Raw genomic sequence first — 23,539 nt, forward strand, 5'->3', positions numbered from 1 at the left:
CTGTAATATTCCCATACCAGCTGCTGCTGTGCCTGTAGTGGGTATGGAAACAGTAATAGTATAAAACACTCAGATTGCACCAACTTGCAGGCTAATAGTGTCGTTAACATTTGTTCTGTCCCTCCAGACGCCGCTCCTTCTTGTGTGTGTGTATGTGTGTGCATGCGTGTGTGTGTGCGCTGTCTGTGCCATGCATAAGGACTGACTGATTGACTGGCTCTATTGGGTGTCTGGCCATGACACACACACTTACATAGACGCGCGTGGTGCCTGCGGGTGAATTCCATCCCCCTCTTAGTCTCTTGCACTAAAAAAAAAAGCCCACCTCTTCTATCTGCACGCGCATACACACGCATAGTCTCTCTCTCTTCTCTCATCCGGCGCAAGAGCCCGGCAGCGCGGGTGACGCGTTTTGCGCATTTCCTGCAGCCTGCGCTCACTCACGAATTCAGGAGAGAGCGAGAGGGGACGGGAAACAGAGGGCGTGCGCAAGGACCGAAAGGAGAGAGAGAGAAAAAACAAACGAACGGGAGCGGAGCACCGTGATGTATTTGGGGTGCTCGTGAGTCCCAGAAAGACTGCATTGAGGGGGCTAAAAAGGCATTGCTTCCCGAGAGCACGCGCAAATATCGCGGTACCGTGAGGTCGAAGCGAGGAGATTATCCCAGAAAAGAGCGAACGAGGGGCTGGAAACGGAGCACCAATCCCGGATGGCTAGGCGCGGCTGCTCGCGCTCTCTCCCACCCTGACCCGGGAGAGACACACAAACACCGTGGGGACGCTCCGGGGCTTCACGTGAAACCCAACCGGAGCTCGTAAACCCGCAACGCACCCCCCTCCTCCTCCCACCACCACTGCTGTTTTAAATCTCGGCCTGTTTCCGCCGAAACGGGGATCTTGTGTGGCGCACGGGACCGACCATAAACAAACAAGGCAGCCGCTCGGGTGGGAGAGTGTTCAGCAAAGCGACCTCTGAAGGGTGCGAGTCTGCGTTGCTACTGCGTTTTTCAGCCCATTAGAGATCAGCTGTGCTGTGAGCGTGCGTGTGTGTGTGGATAACACAGTGTTCAGATATGGCTGTACTACACTGAGAGTCCGAGGAGCCAGCGGCATTATGGGATGTAGCTGGACTGTGCTGTGACCCCGCTCATTGGAAGGAAACACTCTTGTGTACAGGAGCAGGAATAGGCAGACTAGCCTAAACACACACACACATTCATCCTTTCATACACACACACGGAGCCTGCAGCCATGCCTGTGTTCAGTGGCCTGTTGAAGGTGCGAGTGTGTGAGGCGGTGGACCTGAAGCCCACACCTTGGGCACTGCGTCACGCCGTTGGGAAGAGTGGCTCCTTCCTGCTGGACCCTTACCTGGCCCTGAATCTGGACCACACTCGGCTTGGCCAGACCGCCACCAGGACCAAGACCAACAGCCCTGCCTGGCACCAGGAGTTCTGCACTGAGGTCCGCGAGGGAAGGAGTCTGGAGCTGTCTGTTTTCCACGATGCGCCCATCGGATATGACGACTTTGTGGCCAATTGCACCATCCAGCTGGAGGATCTGCTGCAGAACGGGACCAGGCACTATGAGGACTGGGTATGTGTTCGATGTGTGGCCGTTTCAGTCTGTCTCAATTACCTTCCGAGCATTCGGGCAGAAGTCCTCGGGGTCCCCACAGTCACAGGTCTGCATGTAAATATGTGAAGAATGTGTTTGTGCAGGTGAAACAAAATTTGCTACCGGACCCTAAAACAAACAGGACCCCCAGTCTCTGCACCAGCCCTGCTGTTGCGTTGTTTGCATTGCATATTTGATGGAGCTTGTGGTTACTTGGAGGCATCGGGCAGAAAATGCACAGCGTGCAGTTTGCTCAGTGTCTCCTAGCAGCAATATCCACACATTTTATAAAGTGTTGAACCAAAACCAGGTTGTTTTTAACGTATGCACCCAGGAAACAGACTCATTTGTCCATTTACTGCTCCACAAACGTCATTCAGTTACACACACAGACACACACACACACCTGACTGGGAGCTTCGCAGTACATCTGCATGACCATTGAGCACCTTTGGGAGAATCTCCATGCCAATATTATTATGAATGAGTGCAACTTGTAGCAAAAACAGTGGATTTCATAATGACGTTAATGAATGAAGAAACTGTATTTAACCAACCCCTCTAATAACTCAATATTGAGGCTGATAAATAAATCCCTCCCTCAGTTGTTGTTTATAGCCTTTAGTACTTTTATTCTGCAGCTTCCCGTCCTCTATCTGTGACGAAGGAGCTGTTTGGACTTGCACCCGATCTGCTTTGGGCATCTCAGGTCCAGCCCGATAGTCGTCCTTCCTCCATTCCTCACATTCTTCATGGTGTGCCCTTGTCTTTCCCCCTGCAGGGTTACACGAATAAAGCAAACACACAAACAATGTAGATGTTGTGAGACTTCACCACAACCTGGTGCAACGTCTTCAACAAGTTTCCACTCACTGCATGTTGACAGATGTGCGCGCTGTAGCTCAGCGGCGGGAAAGACTCCTTTCATTTGTGACAGGTTCTCCTCAGTTATCTCATTTGCGTCGGGACTGTGACGTTGGACGGCCACATGTAGATCTGTATGTAAGGGGATAAAGAGCCATTTGTTTGGGGTTTTAACATGTGATCTTGTTCCACTTAGGCCGATGAAGGACAAGCATTCTGGGAGCTGTGGACACGCATTTTAAATGTGTGTCCTTTAGCTCATTACCTACAAAATACATACACTTTACTGTCGACCATTTTCCAAAGCATAGTTAGTAGTTTCAGTTTATGCAAGTACACAAAAATAAATAAATAAAATGCTTAATCAATTACAGTGAATGTTAGTTGTGCTTATTACAATATTATTACAATTCATTCTGTCAAAATGGCATGTTTGTAACTGTTTTAAAAACTCCTTAACGCACAAGTTTTTAAAACAGACTCTGCTCTCAGCCGGATTAACATATGACTATGACATAATGTACAAAAAGAGAGGCAACAAAATGTTCATTGTGGTGAGTTTCCAATCTCATATTTGAAGCTCATTTTCATTCTGCAATGCTGCTACATTGTTATGAAGCTTTGCTAATAATGAATTGATACATAGTTGTGTAATCTTACACTGTATCTGTATACAATTGGCATATAAATAGACACACACACACACACACACACCTCGTCCCACAGCCATCCAGAGTGAGGTCAGAGCATATGGATCACTGTTGATTAACCACATCCCATTGACCAGCCGGCCGGCTCGTCAATACATCTGCCTCACAGTCTCTCCCACTTCCATTCCGTCCCCCTCCCTTCATTCCTCCATTCCTCACCACTTCTGCCTCCCATGTCTCCCTCATCCTCCCCTCTCCAGCAGTGATTCCCCTCTCATCTTCCTTACTCCCCTCCCTCTCCCTCCTGTCTTCATTTATCCATCATCGTCCTCCTTCCTGCCTCGCTTGTGTACCTTGCACTCTCCTCTTTCATCTGCTGCTCCTACTTTCATTTACTCCTCAGTCTGCAGCGACGGATGTAAAGTTCAGACTCCGGTCAGATCAATCGATTTCTCCTCTTAAACATTATTCTCATTTATGTGTATGTTTTAAAATAACATTTGCGGATAAAAAGGGGCAAATTGGCCTCAATTCTGTCATTACAATTTGTATTCTGTCAATTTATTTTCCAGCGTCTAAGGTGACATCTTCAAATTGCTATTTTTGTCCGATCCAAACAGTCCAAAAACCAAAGATACGTCTACAATGAAATGAAACAAAGAAAAGAAGCAACTTTTCACATTTGAGAAGCTGGAAAAAAAGAGAATGCCTTGAGAATTATTTTCTTCATAAATGATTAAAATTGTTGTTTCAGCACCAAACTTTAGCGATGCCGAGCAGAGATCGTCCACCACTTTGGTCCGGACTAAATTATCTCATCGACTGTTAGATGCGTTGCCATAAAAACACAGATTTTGTTGACCATCATCTGGTTTGATACTGTGGTTTATGATAAATTATGTGCAAAACCGATGACATTCCCATCAGCTTCAGCTGCACTTTGTGTTTAGTGCTAATTAACATGTCAGCATGCTAACATGCTAACCTAAGATGGTGAGAATGGTAGAAATCACACTTGCTGATCAGATCAAAGCAGCCTCAACTAGCACTAGCAGTGGTGTCTGTCAGACAGAAGAGTGAGATTCCTTAATATGATGCCATAAACTTGTATCAGATGGTATGCCGTTAAGATGAACACTGAGGCTTGTGCACCTCAGCTCAGTCCTTTTTCACTTCCTCCTCCCTTCTCCTCTCATCCCACCATCCCTCTCCTCTCACCCTCTCTCTCTGCTTCCTCTTCTCTTTTGTCTTCCACCACCTCTCCATGATACACCTCCTGTGGACCTGAGCGCTGTGGGCCAGGCTGCTGCTCTGTGCCGGGCTGCTGCTCTGTGCCACCGGTGAAATATTAACCAGGCTTTGATGCTTATTAATTGTCCCACTCAGTAATTGAGATGCTCTGTGGAGCCCATCCCCACGGAGACAATGACAGCCCGTCCCCTTGGTGAGAGAGAGAGAATTTTTTAATATAAAGTCACTGCCATAACGTCACTAGTTCAAAGCTGTTCTATTATCATACATGTTAATATTGACACAACATATCTTTTATTGGTGCACACAGTTAAGAGCAGTAATTGCCCTTTATGTAAGCTATCATATTAATCCAAATCCTTCTGCCACGTACTGTAGTTTAGTTATGTTTTCTCTACATGTTCCCTTTAATGTGAAGAACATTGAGTTTACTTGTAGTGAAATGTGTTATATAAATACAATTGTTCTTGCGCCGCCTTTTATATAGAGGTGAACCACACTGTCTCTGCACTCCTGTGGTAACTATGGTATAGCAGTGGTACAGGAAGGCAAAGGGTGACGACAATATTTTACTTTTCACTTCTAAATAAGCTGTTTAGATAAAAGGCTTATATTTGGCTGCTCTCACCGATGTTATTGTGAAGTTGTCTGTTGGATCCCTCGCGTCCACAATGCAGCCAATGATTAAAAGATGATTATGTGTAATGCTGTGAAAACAAAAACACGGATTTAAAGTATTGTAATCATTCTATTAGCATACATAGCATGAAACAAACACAGTGCACTTGTCTTGGACAAAATTATGTTATAGTATATGATTTGAAACTTGAAACTTAATACAATGTTGCTGCCTTTAGCTGCCACTCTTGATACATTTTTATATATTGTTATGATTTTCTATTGGCAACAGAATCATCTTTCTATTTAATTTCCAGTGGCACATCTTTAACTATGGCATCTGATTTTTCCAGCAAGATTAAATCAGTTTTTATTACCTTGTTAGCTGTGGTATCATTTTGCTAGCAAGGTAACATCAATTTATTAGCTTGTTAGCTCGTGTGGCTAACAAGCTAAATTCAGTTTGTTAGCTATGGTATCTGATTTTAGCTAACAATATCAGTTTGTTAGCTTGTTAGTTGTGACATCTGATTTTTGTGTTAGCTAACAAACTAATATCAGTTTGTTAGCGGTATCTGATTCTGTTAGCAAGATAACATTAGTTTGTTTGCTTGTTAGCTGTAGTATCTGATTTTGTGTAAGCTAACAAGCAAATATTTGTTTGTTAGCTTGTTAGCTATGGTATTGAGTCATTAACTTTTATTAGCTTGATAGCAAATCAGTTATGCACGTTAGCTGCTATCTAGTATCTTTACTTTTCACTAACAAAGACCTCCTTTACTGTGGAAACCATATGCTGAATTATACTTCAAAACAGGATTAACGATATAATATACAAAAAAATAAATGAATGCACTATCTGCTTTTATAAATTCCATTTGGAAATAGCCTGGTTTAGTCCACTTCATTTCTGTTTTTGAAATTAGTCTTTAGGGTGTAAAATGTCTTCAATTAAGGTTTTTGAAAATGGCAGTTCCTAGAAGTTAAGAAAAGGGAGATTTGGGAAGGTGAAAGAGAAATTAAAGTACATACAAAGGAAAGAGGAGAAGAGAAAGATGTTGATGAGGGAGGGAGATCAGGAGATGAGGTGTAGAAATAAGCCGTGTGTACATATAAATAAATCAAGCTGGAGGCTGCTGGGAGCTTCTAAGACATGATGACCACACAGTGTAACGTTTCCTCTCAGGGACACGGACCATGTCAGATGTCAGCCAGCCACTGTTGGACACTTGGCATCAACATACACTCACATGCTCATACTTAACAGCAGCCAGGATTAATGACAGAAGGACTACAATAAGAGGCCAGCCCCCCCATCCTGTTGTTTAGTGATTTGTTACCAAATGACCGATGCAAACAGTGTAAAACTTCTATATATGTAGCTGAATTTATTATGTTAATGTTGATATTTGATTGAACTGTCAGCAATGCTGACTTTGTTGCAATTTCTAGCTTTTTGTAAGAAATTCCCGACTCTGAATTACAGCTAGATAGTTGACGTGACCTGCCCATAATTATGATGTATGATATTAATTGTCAGTTTTTGCAATGCGATACCATGGCCAGCATTGGTCACCAACTGGTATTTGAAGGCCTGATCGCACCAGCATTTAAAACGGCTTCATTTCACATTTAAATCAGTTCGTTACCAGTGGATGGGTCGAAGTATCTTCACGGCTCGCTAATTGTTAGCCGTTAGCTCACCAGCTACAGTAGTTACAGTAACTACATCGCCAAACTTTTAGCTCTGGCTATTTTGAAAACACAGGTGGATGTCAAGGCCTTTACTGTATTTCTTTTGCCATGTAAAGTGAAGGTGAAATGATCATATTATCATTATCCCATTCCCTCACTGTGACAAGTTGCATGACATCATAGGCTCCACCCTCAGTGACCTGCTGGTTAAGTAGGACAGACTGGATTTAAGATGCGCTGTTTCCACCGTGACAATACACACACACACACACACACACACACACACACACATACACACACAAAAGATAAGCACGGTGCTCTGCCCACTGATGCCAAATCAGGTCAGCCTTTGGTGTGTGTGTGTGTGTGTGTGTGTGTGTGTGTGTGTATTCTGGAGGGTGTTTAATGCATGTTGTCTGGTTGTGATAGGCAAGAAATGGGGGGATATTTGAGAGCTCTGGGACAGCAGGTGAAATGAACACTGACTCTTTCTGTGACCTAGAGTCTATTTTTGCATATCCGCAAAGAAGATTTTGAACAAATTTGTATTTTATTTTAGTCATGGAAAGATTAGTGATATTTGTAATCTGAATTTTTGACCAGCTAGTTCCCTTTTAAAAAAAAGATTTGGTCAATTTAAGTTGACAAAACGTTATCAGTCTGCAGAAGAACTTTACCTAAAACAACTTGAACTATTTGAGAACTTTTGTTTGCTTTTTAAGAAAGAAGTTGTTCATTGAGGTATCAAAAAGAGTTTTATAAATAAAAGTATCATCCTGTAAAAGAAGACCAAATCTCAGATATTGAATTGGCACGAGTAAAAATCAACTCACAAACAGTCCAACACATAACCCCCATCAAACAGTGAATCGTCATCATAACCTGCTGTTGGTTTTACCTTCCTATTTTAATATTGATACCAGAAAGGTTAGAATGAGTCTTTGTCCGTCTGTCCTTTGATTTTCTCAACAACCGTTCATCCGACTTCACTCTTGGCGGGCGTATTGCTGAGGACACAACGAAGTCGAGTGTGAATTTATTTGGATGAGTGTTTCTTGAGAAGGCTGCGAGCAGCACTACCGATGACGACAATGTAACTAACGTAATATTTTTTACTGCACCCTTTTTCGTCTTTTAATTAAACAAATTAGGTTTGTGTCCATACTTGATACAAACTTGTTCAATACTATTTTGACACAGAGTTGAATTTATTGAAAATGATTTCAATCGGAATCCCAACATGGTGCGAAACGGGGCTTCCTTCGGCAGCGTGAGTCTTTCACGAGGTGTGTTTTCATTTAGACGGATCCAACGGCATGATCTGATCTGCAGCGGCTGCTCGACAGGCCGTCTGCCAGTCCATCTGGATTTCTCACACTCGTCCTGGATGTGTGTGAGCTCTAAGACGACTGAACAGGAAGATTTGTTCAGGAATGTCCATTCCCTTAAATCAAATTCTCCTCCTGTCTAGTTCCGACGCTACTGGACCGTTGGACCCGTCACTCGTGGCAAGGGGGCGGGCCTTGTTGAATCTCCCCCATCCTCCCCCCTTTCACCACCACCACCACCACCGCCACACAGCTCAGCTCCTCTTACATTATTAGCCATCTGTGATGTTACATTAAAGATGCATGACTCTCATGTTGTCTCACTCAGCATGGGCCTCCTGAGTGTGTCTGCAGGCGGCCACGCTCACACACCACTGAGTGATAGAAAGAAGCGCGCACACACACACACAGAAACACACATGTTATTGTGTGAATGTCGTCGAGCTCTCTCAAAACCGAAATTTGTTATTTGACAGATGGATGTGGGAGGCTGTCACTGAGACTAAACGCTCCTGAGAGAGACAGAGAGAGCTGTCTGGTTGGACAGAGATAGCGAACTAGATGGACGGAGAGTGGGAGGGGGTTAGCTCCACAGTATTGATATAATACAAGCTTTGAGTGCTCTGTCTGCTTGTTTGAGTGCTTCGCTGTGCTGCTGCATATGGTGTGTGTGTGTGCGTGTGTGTGTTTTCATTCTGTCAGAAGTGTGTGTGTTTGTATGTGCGGTGAAGGGACGAGCGCAAGAGAGTTAAGCTTGCATGTGTGTTTAACGCTAACCTCCCTCCGAAGTCCATTTTAAAATCCCCTGACACACACACACACACACAGACATACACAAGCTTCTTGTATGTGTGTGTTTGTGTGCGCGTGTGAGAGGGTTTGTGAAGTTATCCGTCTCCCTGGTTGTATCGGTGTCCTAATTGGACTAACAAGATTAATGAGGCGAACTAGATTCTCCAGCTCTCTCTCCTCCCTCCATCTTTTGTTGTCGGGACGGGGCCGCTCAGTGCTCGTGTGTGTGTGTGTGTGTGTCTGCACACTGCAGGTTAAATCCATGTCAAGTTACAGTTCATTTAACAGGGGAAGTGATGTGGATAATATCTTCTATCATTGTATATGTCATTCTATTACTGCTGAAACTATTAGGCCTTAATCCATTACTGGGTTGATCGGAAATAAATCTGTAATAATAAACAATTCTGAGGAAGTTAATGGTTTAAGCCAATTTTCAGGCAAAAATGGTTTAGCTTCTCGGTTTTATATCATTTATAATTGAATATCTTTTGGTTTTTGGCCTCTGGGAAATAAATATTTCATAATTTAGTGCTTTCTCTGGAAATGCCATTGTGAAGCAGTTTATTCATAATTAAATGTTGGGCTTAAAGGGAGAATTATATACCTGAATATCAAGGTACTTACAGACATTGATGCTAGATATTGTAAATGCAATATTGTCAAAAAGTAGTCATGAATTCACAGTTTTGCCCACAGTGGCCCAGTAAAAGCACAGGTAAATGTAAAGTTGTATGAACTGAGTTTTAGCCTTTAGCCTTTTGACATATGGCATATTATCACCTTAAGTAGGTTTACTGAAAGTGTTAGCCAAAAGGTGACTATTTACTCATCCAGCAGTTACGGAGCAACATTATTATTTATTTGGATTCATGTGTCGGACCACCTGATGAATCTTTTAGCTCTGTTTTTGGTCTCCACCGACTGCTGAGGGAAATATCTGGCTCTTTAGCGGCTAAATGCTCCACTAAGTTCACCAGTTTCTTTCTGTCTGGTGTCGGACAGCCAGGACACCGTAGGGTTATCAGATCTATTTTCACCAAAAACAGCTTGCTGCAAAAGGTGCTAAACGACGCTCTGCAGAGCTGAGGTGGGATAATTCTCTGTGAGTTCATCACTAACGTATACCTTTTCTCATATTAATTATTACGTAAGCATTATGTAAGCACTGTAAACAAATATTGATTGGTGCAGCTTGTATAGCAAACTCTCACGCTATGTTTTGTCACATTGCCTAACCCTGACCTGAAATGATCAGACTTTTGCATCGTTAAACTATTTGACGCACCTTTTGTCAGGCGCAGTTCAACCCCCAGTTGACTCGATTACCTTAAAATGCCGGAGGGGTGTTCATTTTTACAATAGTACATGTGTGTTAGTGTTTGTTTTGTCCTGAATTACCTGCTTAAGGGTTGGGCTTAATGACATGGGTTGTGACAGTTCAAATGGAGACAGGTGAGCTTAGAATCACAGAAAGGGAGACTGTAAGTTGATCCCAGTAGAGTTCCTCACGACAGACATGTTGACTTTTCAGAGCAGGAAAAGTTAAGGTGTAACTAATGACTTTAGAGGAGTACTTTACCCACAAAATGGCTATTAGTATATCCATTACTCACCCTGTTACCTTAAATTCTTTGCTGAATTCAAAGAAGGAAACTTTGTTTTTCTCTCATGCCTCCGCAGTGAACGGAGAATCTGAAAACGGGGAGAAGTCAGGTCGAATTGAAGTAAATGGGGCTCGTTCAACAACAGCAAAAACTCTCACTCAACTTGTGCAGTGTAGTCCCAAGTCTTATTGATCCAGTCGTATGCTCACTACTTACCAAACACATGCATCTTCTAAAACCTTACCATTTAAAACACTTTGGACAAGTCCAAACTCGCTGAGCATTCGTAGGACTGTTTACGCAGAAGTCTTTGTTTCTTGGAGGCAAAGTTCTCTTCACACATTCAAGGTAACACAGGGTGAGTAATTACTCAAGTGGTTCATTTGTGGATCATCGTGGATTCTTTTGGCCATGGCCATTAATCATGTAGTGAAAATCTGGTATTGTGACAGCCCTAGTCCCAAATATAAAGCCCAGTTATTGTGGATGTCTGCTCACTGACACCAAGACCAGTGCAAAGCTGGTGTAAACCACAATATTCCTGCCTAATAATCTGCTTTTCTGTCCATTAATCACTTACAAACGAACGTAAAAATATTGGTTGTTGTCACAAGATCTTTAATAGCACTTGCTTGCTCTACATTATCTCATTTATTGAACATAAACATTGATTCTAAAGCGATTTTCATTATTTTAAAAGCTCCCACCAAAAAAAAAATTAAAGCAGCACTGCAACCATAGAAACGTCTGTTGCTAGGATACATGGTTACACTGTAGTAGAACGGTAACCATAGAAATATCTGCAGAGTCAACGTCATCGTCGGATATTTGAAAAATAAAAGATTTCTTTCTTCTAGCGTTTCTGAAACAGTCACATTCTGGTTGTATCTTAACAGCCCAGCTGTTCGTTTCTATGATATCTCCACTTAATACATGTTTGTTCTATAATCCATCAGGTCAGCCTGTCATCCTGTAAGTAATCAATGCTACGCTGGCTCTACGGGAGCCTTTTGGATGGATTTATTCTCATTTTGGTCCCGCTCTTGCTCAAGCATAGAAATCATCGTGGTAATATAAATAAGCCTGTGATTATAGAGGGTTACATCGGCATTGCCTGTTTCAAATAATGTACTGTGTCCTAGGTTTTGCTATCAAATGTAAATGCAGTAGCTTATTGGGATGATATTCAACACGGGCATGGTTTCATCTTCAAAAACACATATCTGTGTCGTAGTAATTCTTATTGATGCGAGCTTGAAGGCAACTCGCCGCCCAAGTGGCCAGTAATTGTTGATGTCAGTGCAGTTTTTTTTTTTTTTGGCTAGCATGTCACCTCAGGATGCCCAGCACTAAATCAATGACGGTGCTGCTTATTTGCTCCACTCTGTTCCAAATCACTCTCCATCTTTTTAGCTGAAATCCCCGCCGAGATGCACCGTTATGCAAGAGGTTGCATTTGGGGATTAGCACATCATTTTCAAGGGTAGTCATCAAGAATCCAATGGCATTTATGGGTCACAAATCCCCTGCAGTTGTTATGTGTTATACATGCCACAAAAGCATGATACTACACACGTATGAGCATCTGTGCGACATTCTCTGTGCCTTTTATTATATTTAGCTTCATAGTCCTTAACATAAGGGATGCAACTAATGATTATTTTCATTATTTTACTTGTTCACTAAGTAAAGAAATTGAAAGATGGCATCAAAACTTCCCAGAGCCCAAGATGACGTCTGCAAATGTCTTTTTTTGTTTAGTAAAAAAATCAAAAAACTCAAAGGTATTCTCTGTACAAGGATATATGACAAAGGAAGGCAGCAAAGCCATTGTAACTTATTGATTGAAGTGACAACTCCAGCATAACTTTGCCTTCAACCCAGCTGACGGAAACGCACCTCAGTCACTTTTTCGTTTGTTGGCACACTTGTAACATTTATTTTTCCCTGATTATGGGATCCAACGATTATGTAAATTGTGTATTCACGTTATTCATCTGATTTCACTCATTTCAGTGCTTATGACTGAGGCGCCATATGATCTGTCATACGAGTCCTGAGTCCTCTTCACGTGATTGTGGGCCTTTGCCGCTGCCTCTACATGAGATATATGCAGCGCGTCTGAGGCCGGTTTCTGTGCGATCTTTGTGTCTCATGTTCAGCAATGCATGGACATGTATGTGTGTGTGTGTGTGTGTGTGCGCGAGTCTGACTGTTGCATAAGGGGATCTGCTGCTGTCCCAGAGCTTAACTAAGGATTTAAAGCTCTCTTTCTCACTCTCTCTCTCTCTCTCTTGCACTCTCTTCTTGTGTCGTCTGTCTCTCTGGCGCTCTCTGTTGCACTCCCTCTAATCTCTCCACTTGTATATTGAAGGGGGGGGTGATGTCATTATTTGTTGAATAAGTCTTGTGCGTATGCAGGTTGTATGTTTGCTTATCGAGTATCATGTTTGAGCATGAAAATTGATTTTTGTTCTGTTCCCAGAATAAATTAGCCTCCATTTTGGTGTCACCTGCTCAAACACAAAGAATTTATTGTGACCGGTGATTCAAGATGTTTAATAATGAATATCTCTTTTATATAACTGCCATGAATAATACAAATAAATAATTAACTATGGTGATTTGATCAGCTTTCATTTATTTCAGTTGTTTGTAATGTATGCCATATAGAGGATTAATGGATTATAACTCCTTCAGTTATCCTCCAACAACTAGTCGGTTTTTGCTCTGAACGTCTCCGGGAGAATAACACGAGAAATCAATTGTTACCATTTAACAATTTTCCTGTTGACACAGAGAGGACTGGGCTCGCTGGTGGTCTAAAAATAAGAAGGTTGGATGAGACTCCACAAGCATTACTTTGTCCAACATGCGATGCTGCAAATGTGTTGGCTGCAAACTCCTCGCAGCACAAGAACATTTGGTCAGGAAAGCTGATTTGACTCTGCTGAGGACTTCATCTGGTTAATAGCAACAGAATATCCGCTATGATAATATCCAGAAAGTTAATGTTATACCTTATTAATCTCTGTATGAAAATGGTATCCACCCTGGAGCAGAAAGGAGAAGTTGAACTGTTAAATGATGGCAACACACACTAGATAGGTGGATGAATACATCATAGGTCACCTGTAATCATTAAATAAACTGTAGCTCCATCAGTTCCAATGACTTTGGCTCAGGAGGTAGAGCAGGTTGGCCACTAATCGGAAGACCAATGGTTCAATCCCTCCAGTCCGCATATCAAAGTGTTCTTGCTCAAGATACTCAACGCCACATTGCTCCTGAAGGCTGTGCCGTCAACTTCACCTAGTACGTTGATCGGTCCTCTAACTTCGTGTCTTCCTGCTTTCTCAAGCAAGCCTCGCCAAAGCTGAGAGACGTCGCGCCATATTTTTGAAGTCCGCCAGCTCCTGCTGCCTAATTTGCACATTGAGATCGGATCACGAGGACAGATTGGAGACAACCAGAGTGCTTATAAACACCAGGTGTAAAATGCGAAGCCCTGTTTGAAGAAATCTTTATGCAGAAAACATATCAGATACAGATAAATGTGGTCTACGGGGATGATGGTGAGGATAGAAATTAACCCATTGATGAAGATGGTGATGAGAATGGTCGGGGGGGGCGAGTGTAATGGTAGTGAAGATAATGACCTCTTCCATGTGCGGTGGTGTGTTTGTTTGTTTCCCCCCCCCCCCGCTGCGCTCACTGTTCAGCTCACTGATTGTCTTTCTGTGTATCTCTTTGTCTGTTGCAGATTGACTTGGAGCCGGAGGGGAAGGTGTACGTGGTCATCGATCTGTCCGGATCCTCTACTGAAGGTAAAACCACCACACCAACACACCATTTTACCGGTGAAAGGAAAGGTTCTACACATTAAAACACACATGCACACACGTAGGCATGTTTTGGTGGAAAGTACTGCTTTAGGTAAATATGGTGAACTTGACACGAATCAGCTGTCCATTTACACATCCGGCATTCTGAGAAGCGTTAGCATTCAATAGGAGTCGTGTTTCTTGGCACCTAACAAAAGTTTGGGTTTCGCCCAACTCTTGTGGGAAATATCTGTCTCTTTAGCTTCTAAGTGTGTCAAAGCTTCCTCCTGTGGCCGACAATGAGAGCAGTGAGAGTGAGCCAAAACAGTACAGTTTTGGGTCGTAAAAAGCTGATCAATTAGCTGAAAGATGCTTAAAACGCTACGTAGAGCTGGAAGGAAAATGCAAAGTCAGGGATAATTCGTTGTGGGTTTGTAACTACAAGTTCCCTTTTTCACATCACACATTGTCATTCGACCCGTTAATGATATAAAAATAGTGATTAGTGCAGCTTTAACCAAGTATATACAAATATAATTTAAAGCCTTGTAAAATGTTGTTTTTTCGTAATATCCCTGAAGGACTTATGTGGTCTTGTTGTTTTACTTTACAATGAGCTTACTTTACTGTTTTGGTTCACTCTCACGGCTCTCAGAGCGTCGTTTGTCAATGAAGAATCTCTAAAAACCCACTGTACACCACCTGCTCAGCACCAAACGGCAGACAAGCACAGTTAGAGACTAGCTGGGGAACAGAGAGAAGTATTTATCAGCTAAAAAGAGTCACATATTTACCCTCAGGCGTTGGTGGAGATCAAAAACAGAGTGAAAAGACAGTGAATGTTTTTTTTAATTTTATTTATTCATCTGGAGGAAACAAACATGACTCCATAACAGTTCGATAACATGTTCACCGTATCATCTTAAATACTGTTATTACGTTATTATTGTGTTCACTGCTTGTTTCTGATGCCCCAAAGTGGACAAAACATCACTTATTGCAGGTTTAACACGAGACTGACGCCGTGGGCCGGTTTCAAGGCACCCCGGCACATCTCTGAAAACTAATTTACATATCTCACAAGGCTGACAGCCGGTCTCAAGGCACCTAGAAGCAATGCATTGTGGGGCAGTTAAGTATGTGAAGTAAGCTCACGTCTCATTTCTCGTATATTCCACATACCATGCGGTGTGAATGCACGGCGTACTCAATTGTACGTCAATAGCACTTAGTATGCGATTACGATGGAACGATTACTCCCTGTTTTCCTAGAAAGTTACATAACAGAATTCATAGAACTTTCTCCTCCTCTCTCGTGTTCTCTATTTCCTTCTCCTCTATTTGTTTGTACTCATTAAACATGGAAACATCTCTCTCAATTAGCGCTTTCCTCGCACACACACACACACACACACACACACACACACACACACACACACACTCAGTCACATGCTGCCCGATAAGAGTGGTTTTCACCTACACCTGTGTCTCTTCACACCTGGTTATAAATAGAAACGGTTCTCTGCCTTCCAAGTAAAAGTGTACATACATATATATATATATACATATATATTTATATATGCAGCAGTTATATTGCAGCATATAGTTTCTCTATGTAAAGACGGATGAAGAGAGCAGTAGAGGGTGAAGAGAGAGGGAGTAGATTCTTAAAATAGTAGGTGAGATTGATCCACGGATTACACACACACACACACACACACACACACACACACACACACACACACACACACACATACATATGCAGACTCAGGCGTCAGTGTCTTGCCCTCCTCATCGATGATTGGACACTCTGTGGTGACCTCACGACCCACTCCCCACCCACTCCTGAACTTCCTCCCTGAGTTCAGCTGGCATGAGTGCCTGTGATGTTAATGTATGCTGATAAAAACAAATGGTGTGTGTGTGCGTGTGTGCGTGCGTGCGTGCGTGTGTGTGTGTGTGTGTGTGTGTGTGTGTGTGTGTGTGTGTGTGTGTGTGTGTGTGTGTGTGTGTGTGTGTGTGTGTGTGTGTGTGTGTGTGTGCACGCTGATAGGAGGGATGGAGAGATGGAGGGTGAGAACTAGAGGAAGAGGTGGTATTTTTAGCAGATTTCTTTTTTTTTCCCCTGGTGCAATCTGTTCTCTGCAGCTTTAGAGGCTGGAAAGAGTTGTTCCTCTCCTCTTTTCTCATCTGTTGGTCTCAGGAAGCAAATAAAGACAATAATCTGACCTAATCTGACCATCTGCAGTCTCTCCCGCTCTGTTTCTTCATCCTTTTCTGTTCCCTTTAAATCTTTTATTCACTTTCATCAAAGCTTAAAAGATAGCCTTCATGAATGAGCAAAAGAAATGTTGTTTTTTAATTTTTCAATGCAATATATTTCATTTATCCAAGTTAATTACTTTTAACAAGCATTATGTGCTTGGAAATTAATGACATAGATTCAGTGCAGAATTTTGATTAACTACAAATTGATCATATTATGATGATAATGATAAATAGAGCTCCGACTATTCGTCGTCTAATAGATTAGTCGATAGGCAGAAAAATAATCACCAACTATTTTGATAATCAGATAATAGTTAAAGTACTTTTTCATAAAGAAAAAGCCATAAAATGCTGTTTTCAGCCTCTCAAATGTTTAACTGAATATCTTTGGATTTTGGTCATTTAAAGACCTTGGACTTTTAGAAACCGGGATGGACATTTTTGTACTAATTTATTTTTTTTATCATTTTAAATCTGATGAATTTTAAATTTTGATGAATCAGAGAACGTGTCGTCTTCAAGAAGACTGCTTGAAAGATGGATGCCATTTCTGAAGAGACTTTTTCTTCCACAACCTTTGGGATTTCCCGAGCTCTGCACCATCTTCCTCCGTGTATTTTACCTCCTTTAAAATGTTCACTACTTATTACCACATGCATTCTCCTCTCTGGCTTTATCGCCATAATGTGAGATGATTCTATGTCTTGTTTAACATATATGAGCCATCTTTATTCATCTTCTAGTGATGGAAGATGAAGAGCTTCATGAATGTTTCTTAATTAGTGAACTACAGCAAAACACTTTATCAAAATGGCTTTGTGATAAATAAGTAATGAGAAGTATTATCCTTCATGTTAATGCCGGCAGAAACAGTTTTCTGTGATCATCTTTAATAGTTATTATGTTTCTACATGCTAGAATCTGACCCACCAAATCGTTACATTTTAGTTTAATTTGTTTCTTATTTTGTGATGTTATTAGAACATTTAAGTCCATCCACCAATAGTGCACAGGGGTATCTGTATCACACATTGTGATATCACATAAATTGTGAAATGAATGTTGCTGTGACACAAACAAGACACAAGTATTACAATCTTAATGGGACTTTGTTCAAATGTATCCACAGTCTTAATCAGTATTTTAAGAGGGACTTTAAGTGACACTAAAAGTTCTTTTATTTAACTTATTGCTGCCATTTCAAAAGTTCCAAAGAGTAAAAAAACTAACACTTTTAAAATGTTATAATTTGACATTTTTTGAGTAGAAGTGTACAACAGCTTCTCCACCTTTTTAGTTTTATTAAATCTTGTAAGATTATTTCACAGATGTATCCACAATCTTATCCATATTTGAGGAGCCGCTTCAACTGTCACTTCAACTTCATCTACTTCAAATACCTCAAAGCACTGAATTGAATATTGCGCACACATATCAATAATAAGAAAGCGTTGTATTTTCTAGTTTAGATCACCTTTAATCGTAATAGATTTATGTCCACAAATCTATTTGCGATCGCTTGAGAAGCAGATGGATAACTGCCACGGTTGTATTATTCATTTTGATGTCACATTTGTTTTTCATCACCATCTGTAGTTCAGTTTTTTTTTCTTCCTCTCTGCCTTCGCTGTCTGCTAGTCTTCTACACGTTTCGGTCAAATCTGAATTTTTCTGTCCGTCCGTATGTGTGTGTTTATTGGACGGCCGTCGTTCAGATGAACCAGAGTACGTCTGTCTCCACGACGAAGGCTCCGAACTGTTGTTATATACCTCATGACCCCTCCTTGTCAGCACGCCTGTGTGTGTGGTGTGTGTGTGTGTGTGTGTGTGTGTGTGTGTGTGTGTGTGTGTGTCCAGGACAGATGGATGATGTATTATGTAAAACAAAGTGATCCCAGTAATGGCCTGTTAAGCTGTCTCCCCCCCTCTCACCGACACCACCCACACACACACACACACACACACACACACATGCACACACTCCTACTCTCACACACACACACACACACACAGTCCCTAGACAGCCTGTCTGTAATCGAACTCAACAGTAACCACATCTATAACGCACCCAGGAGAGAGATGGGGGGGGGGCTGAAAGACAGGCAAACTAGGACAGGAGCGCAGAGGGAAGGAGTGTGTGTGTGGGAGTGAGAGTGGAGGTGGTTCTCTTGTCTTAAGATTACCCTCGGAAAGCATTTATCTTTCCGGGGAGATGCAGCGAGGAAGGGAACGGCTGGTTGGATGGTGCTCGCTGAGGAGGAGTATTTTAATATGCTGTCCTTCGTTTTTTTATTGCCCACACATGGAAGTATAAATAGCATGCACATGTACGTATGCATAGGCATCTGGTAGGTGTGGGGTGTTCGTGTGTGAGGAAGAGTGAGGGGCGGTGGGGGGGGGGGGGCGAGGAAGATGAGAGGCCGTTGAATGATTAAACATCTCAAGCAACATGATGCAAATCATCCGTATTTGAATGAAGCGTCTCACAAAGTTAAATATGTTAGCGGTAAGAAAACATCACTCTAAATTCGCTCAGGAACACAAATGTTCCTATATTTATTTTTGGGGATTCATTTTTTGTTAATAAACTTGTGTGTGTGTGTGTTTACCTGACAGCTACGGGGACCAATGAGAATGAGGAGCGGGTGTTTCGAGAGAGGATCGGCCCTCGCCGGCGACAAGGCGCCGTCCGAAGACGCGTCCATCAAGTCAATGGACACAAGTTCATGGCCACCTACCTGAGACAACCAACCTACTGCTCACATTGCAGAGATTTTATCTGGTAGGCAACAAAAAACACATATTCAACCCAACGTACCTGCTACAGTTCTGTTTCCTCAAACCAACCTCCTCTGTGTGTGATCCAATAGGGGCGTGCTGGGGAAGCAGGGATACCAGTGTCAGGGTGAGTACTTTTCTCTGGCGGCTTCCAATTTCCCTGCACATCATTTATTATTTAAGCACGAGAACTCAAGAGGGATTACATGTTGCTGAATGACCGCTGTGATTTGGTCTCAAGCCACCGTCACCCAGAGCCACAGATGACCTGCATTACACCAACAACATCTGCTGTTAAAAAAAACGCTCATGAACATCGTGTCAGTTTTACACTTTCTTAGCATGTTTTCTTCAGTGGATGCTAACATCCTAAACATTCAGCTGGGAGTCAAAGTGCTACTTAACTCATTTGTTGAGGCACTTAATTGCTGCTCAGGAATTACGATCGTATCACTAATCATATTGTGATGTTGTAGAAAACAGCGACCTGTCAATCACAGTAAGCCCGCCCTAAAGCATACTCCACTTTAGGTTGCAGCTACACAACACTCTTATTATTCTATTGTTTAAGAAAGTTTAGATTGCACTGTTACATTTTTATATAGACTTTTAAAGTGGGTCAGTCACATTCAGCCTCTACCTGACCCCCTTAATAAGGTCAGTGTTGGCTTGGATATTAATTCAGTGTATCAAATCGATGCTTCACTAGTGCATCAGAATCACTGGAGAACTTTTATTCTTCCTGGTCCATCTTATCTACGGGGATATCACCGGTGTTAACATAACATACTCATTATCAAATGTTATAGGCCGAACCAAACTTTATTCGATAAGATTTAACAACATTCGTGAACGCCTCGTGTTGATGCTGTGCTTCCAGTGTGTACGTGCGTCGTCCACAAGCGCTGCCATGAGCTCATCATCACCAAGTGTGCCGGGATGAAGAAGCAGGAGGACACACCTGAAGAGGTAAATGCAAACGGCACACATGGAGTATTGTTGGAGATGTTTAGCTCAGAAGATGTTTAGCTCAGAAGAATATGTCCTCTTTAACATTTATTATTTGTTGAAACACACTTTGAATCATGTCGGAAATACTAAATATGAGCACCATTCAGATCTTTCGTGAATAAATCTTTGTTACTTAAGGTAACGTGTACACTGTGTACTTGAGTCACATGCATTATTCCTCCGATAATGCGACAGTGACCTCTTTGTAACACTGTGTGTGTGTGTGTGTGTGTGTGTGTGTGTGTGTGTGTGTGTGTGTGTGTCTCCCTCTGTAGGTGGGCTCACAGCGGTTCAGTGTTAACATGCCCCATAAGTTCAGTATCCACAACTACAAGGTCCCCACCTTCTGTGACCACTGCGGCTCCCTGCTGTGGGGCCTCATGAGGCAGGGCCTCCAGTGCAAAGGTGAGTTCATGTGCAGTGGGGAATTTACAGTGTCAGTGCACACGGGATGCATTTAGAGGTGCTTGTGTTTTGCAACCTCCTTGAAGCCTAATTGTGCATATATTTAAAGTCAAAGGCTTTGAACAAAGAAACACAAATGTTTCTGGAAATGTTAGTTAATCTTATAAAATCATTTTAAGTCATAATGAAATAAAAAACATTCTCATTACAGTTTAAACGTAGATACCAACAGATAGATTTGTATCTCTGCCAAGGAGGATATGTTTTCCGTCCTGCAGAAGAAGGGATACTTTTTGGATTCTTATAAAGAACTCTGTAACATTTTGAGAAAATCGTTGCTATTTTCTAATGAAATATTGCACAAAACTAGCCGTATGTATGTATGTATGTACAGTATATATATTAAATTAATGATTTTAATAATCGTTCAATTAAGCAAAATGTCTAGGAACCTGCAGTCTCTCAAATGTGAGGATTTTGTGCTTTCCTCTGTTTTATAAATAATTTGAAATGTAATGAATTTATCTGAAATAATTTAAATATTTGATTTATTTACTAAACAATGTATTTCCAAAGTAAAATACCACGAGCAAGCAGGTAGGGTTTCACAGTCTATTGATGGACACCCGTTTGCTGCCGATCACACCTTCCAGCGCAGGCAGCTTTTAAAGAATGAATTCCAGTGTTTGAGCCAGAAAGCCTTCCTGGGTTTGACCTGAACCGTTTCCATGTGCTTTTGTTATCACGCAGTTTGTAAGATGAATGTGCACAGACGGTGTGAGACCAACGTAGCTCCTAACTGCGGTGTGGACGCCCGAGGAATCGCTAAGGTCCTGGCCGACCTGGGAGTCACGCCTGACAAGATCTCCAACACCGCACAGCGCAGGAGGAAGGTAACGAGGACGATGTTCCAGTAACAGTGCAAACCTCTTAGTGTTCCCGTCTGTCCAGGTCAAATTGATCACTATAAGCGGATGATTATGAAAACAATGCCGTTTTAAAAGTAAATTAATTACAATCATAATTGAGAGTAAGAATTGTAAGACAATGGTTTTCTGAGTCACACACTTTAACTGAGAAACTGAGATTCAACTCTCTGATTTAAAGAGTTCAGCCCGAAGGAACGGTCATGTTTGTCTCTCTCTCTCCAGTTGACTCCAGGGCAGGACCCTCCCCAGTCTCCTCCTGAGCTCTCCCAGACTGAGGACAACAGCTTCAGCCAGCCAGCTGTCCCCACCTCCCCCTCACAGCAGGGTAACACTGAACACAACACACACACCATCAGAAAACACAGATTTGACACAAACAGGCATTTCAAAGCCCTTTGAGATGCGTTCTTAGCAGCATGTGGTTTTAATGTGTTAATTTTACCAGTAAGAGGCAGTATTTCCATTTCAGGAATAATATTGTTGCTCCTTTTAAGAAGTAAGTAGTTGAACATGTTATTGTCCTTGTATATATAAGACTAAACGTACATTATCTAAGTATTATCCCCCACCGCCCACCACCAGTTGCTTGTCACAGTTAGTCATCGTCCTCTCACACTTTGCAAGCTGAGAAATGAAAGTTAACTTTCTCTTTGTGGAACGATTCCCATTTTTGTTTCATGGAGCCAAACGTTGATGAACAACAACAACGACACTGCTGCTATTTAATCACCCTGGTCAGAGATAATGTAACTGAGTCACCACAGAGGATGCAATCATCATTTTAAAGTTTATTGAAAAGTAATCCGTAACAAATAATGAGCAACATTTAAAAAAGAAAAAAGACAGTCGGCCTGTTTTCGCTGATGTCTGATCTGCTTTTCCGTTGACACCCACAGACTTGGCACAGTTAGAGCGCCTGCAGGACGCGCTGTCACTCGACCAGCAGGGACCCCAACACTCCTCCTCCTCCTCCACCACCTCCTCTTCCTCCTCGTCCTCCTCCTCGGCAGGCAGGGAGAACGGACAGATCCAGAGGAGGAGCCTCAAGGACTTCAACTTTATCAAGGTTCTCGGCAAAGGCAGCTTCGGCAAGGTGCGACGACACAGCGGAGGCGTTTGACAGTGTTTGTTTGTTTACTGCTCATTATGTTCATAATTGAAACAGGGTGGGTTTTTTTTCGTTCTTTTAACACCCTGTTCATCATGGTTCCCATTATTCACAAGAGACGTCAGTGTTATCAGGGACCAGAATAGAACAATTCACATGTCAATTATGTTGTATGGAGGCAGCTTCTTTTACACATTTCCTTTCACTGCGTACCGTACCAAACAGACCGTTCATTGACTTTAGTTTGAAAACATTAACAAACTAAATGGTGAAAGATCTCTCATGCAGTAAGGGGATAACATTAAACTGAGCCTTTTAGCATCTTTCAGCTCATTGTTTTGGTTGTATGGTTGCAACTTTACGGTTTCGGTTCACTCTCACCGCTCTCGTTAGTGCTGTTTTTCTGGCAGCAACAACAACAACAAAATGCTCTGTTGAACTGATTAACACTACCTGAACAGCCGACGCATTTTCATCCCGACTCGTCACATACTGACGGTTTTTCAGTTGGCGAACAGCTGTTTGTAACACGATGTCGGACACTAACAGCGGCCTCTTGGTTGAAAGTCCTGTGTTTGTTTGACCCACTCACCCTGTGAGGTTATTTCTGATCTTCATACGAAGCCATCGGAGATTTTTCTTTGAGAGTCTAATGACGCTGCGGATCAGTTTACATTGCAGTTACTTGAAAGCCCGGTGCGTCTCACACAGGCCTTGTGGAAGGGTATCGGGTGCCGAGGGGCCTGACAAAGCGTCCGTAGTTGACGGGAATGAGAAATGGCGTGAACAGCACA

General features: G+C 42.2%; 1 protein-coding gene across 1 annotated transcript in view; it reads left to right on the forward strand.

Annotated features, from left to right (window-relative positions):
* Nucleotides 1–464: 464 nt before the first annotated feature.
* The window catches only part of prkcea (protein kinase C, epsilon a), a 29,627-nt gene continuing 6,552 nt past the window's right edge, over nucleotides 465–23,539 (forward strand). The window contains exons 1-9 of the mRNA XM_079182062.1: nucleotides 465–1,596; nucleotides 14,186–14,249; nucleotides 19,131–19,296; nucleotides 19,385–19,419; nucleotides 20,173–20,261; nucleotides 20,579–20,708; nucleotides 21,459–21,601; nucleotides 21,860–21,962; nucleotides 22,534–22,730. Of these exons, the coding sequence (XP_079038188.1) occupies nucleotides 1,252–1,596; nucleotides 14,186–14,249; nucleotides 19,131–19,296; nucleotides 19,385–19,419; nucleotides 20,173–20,261; nucleotides 20,579–20,708; nucleotides 21,459–21,601; nucleotides 21,860–21,962; nucleotides 22,534–22,730 (1,272 nt within the window). The 5' untranslated portion in view covers nucleotides 465–1,251. The remainder of the gene's footprint in view (nucleotides 1,597–14,185; nucleotides 14,250–19,130; nucleotides 19,297–19,384; nucleotides 19,420–20,172; nucleotides 20,262–20,578; nucleotides 20,709–21,458; nucleotides 21,602–21,859; nucleotides 21,963–22,533; nucleotides 22,731–23,539) is intronic.

Source organism: Pholis gunnellus (genome assembly GCF_910591455.1).
Source record: "Pholis gunnellus genome assembly, chromosome: 21".
In the NCBI taxonomy this organism is placed as follows: domain Eukaryota; kingdom Metazoa; phylum Chordata; class Actinopteri; order Perciformes; family Pholidae; genus Pholis; species Pholis gunnellus.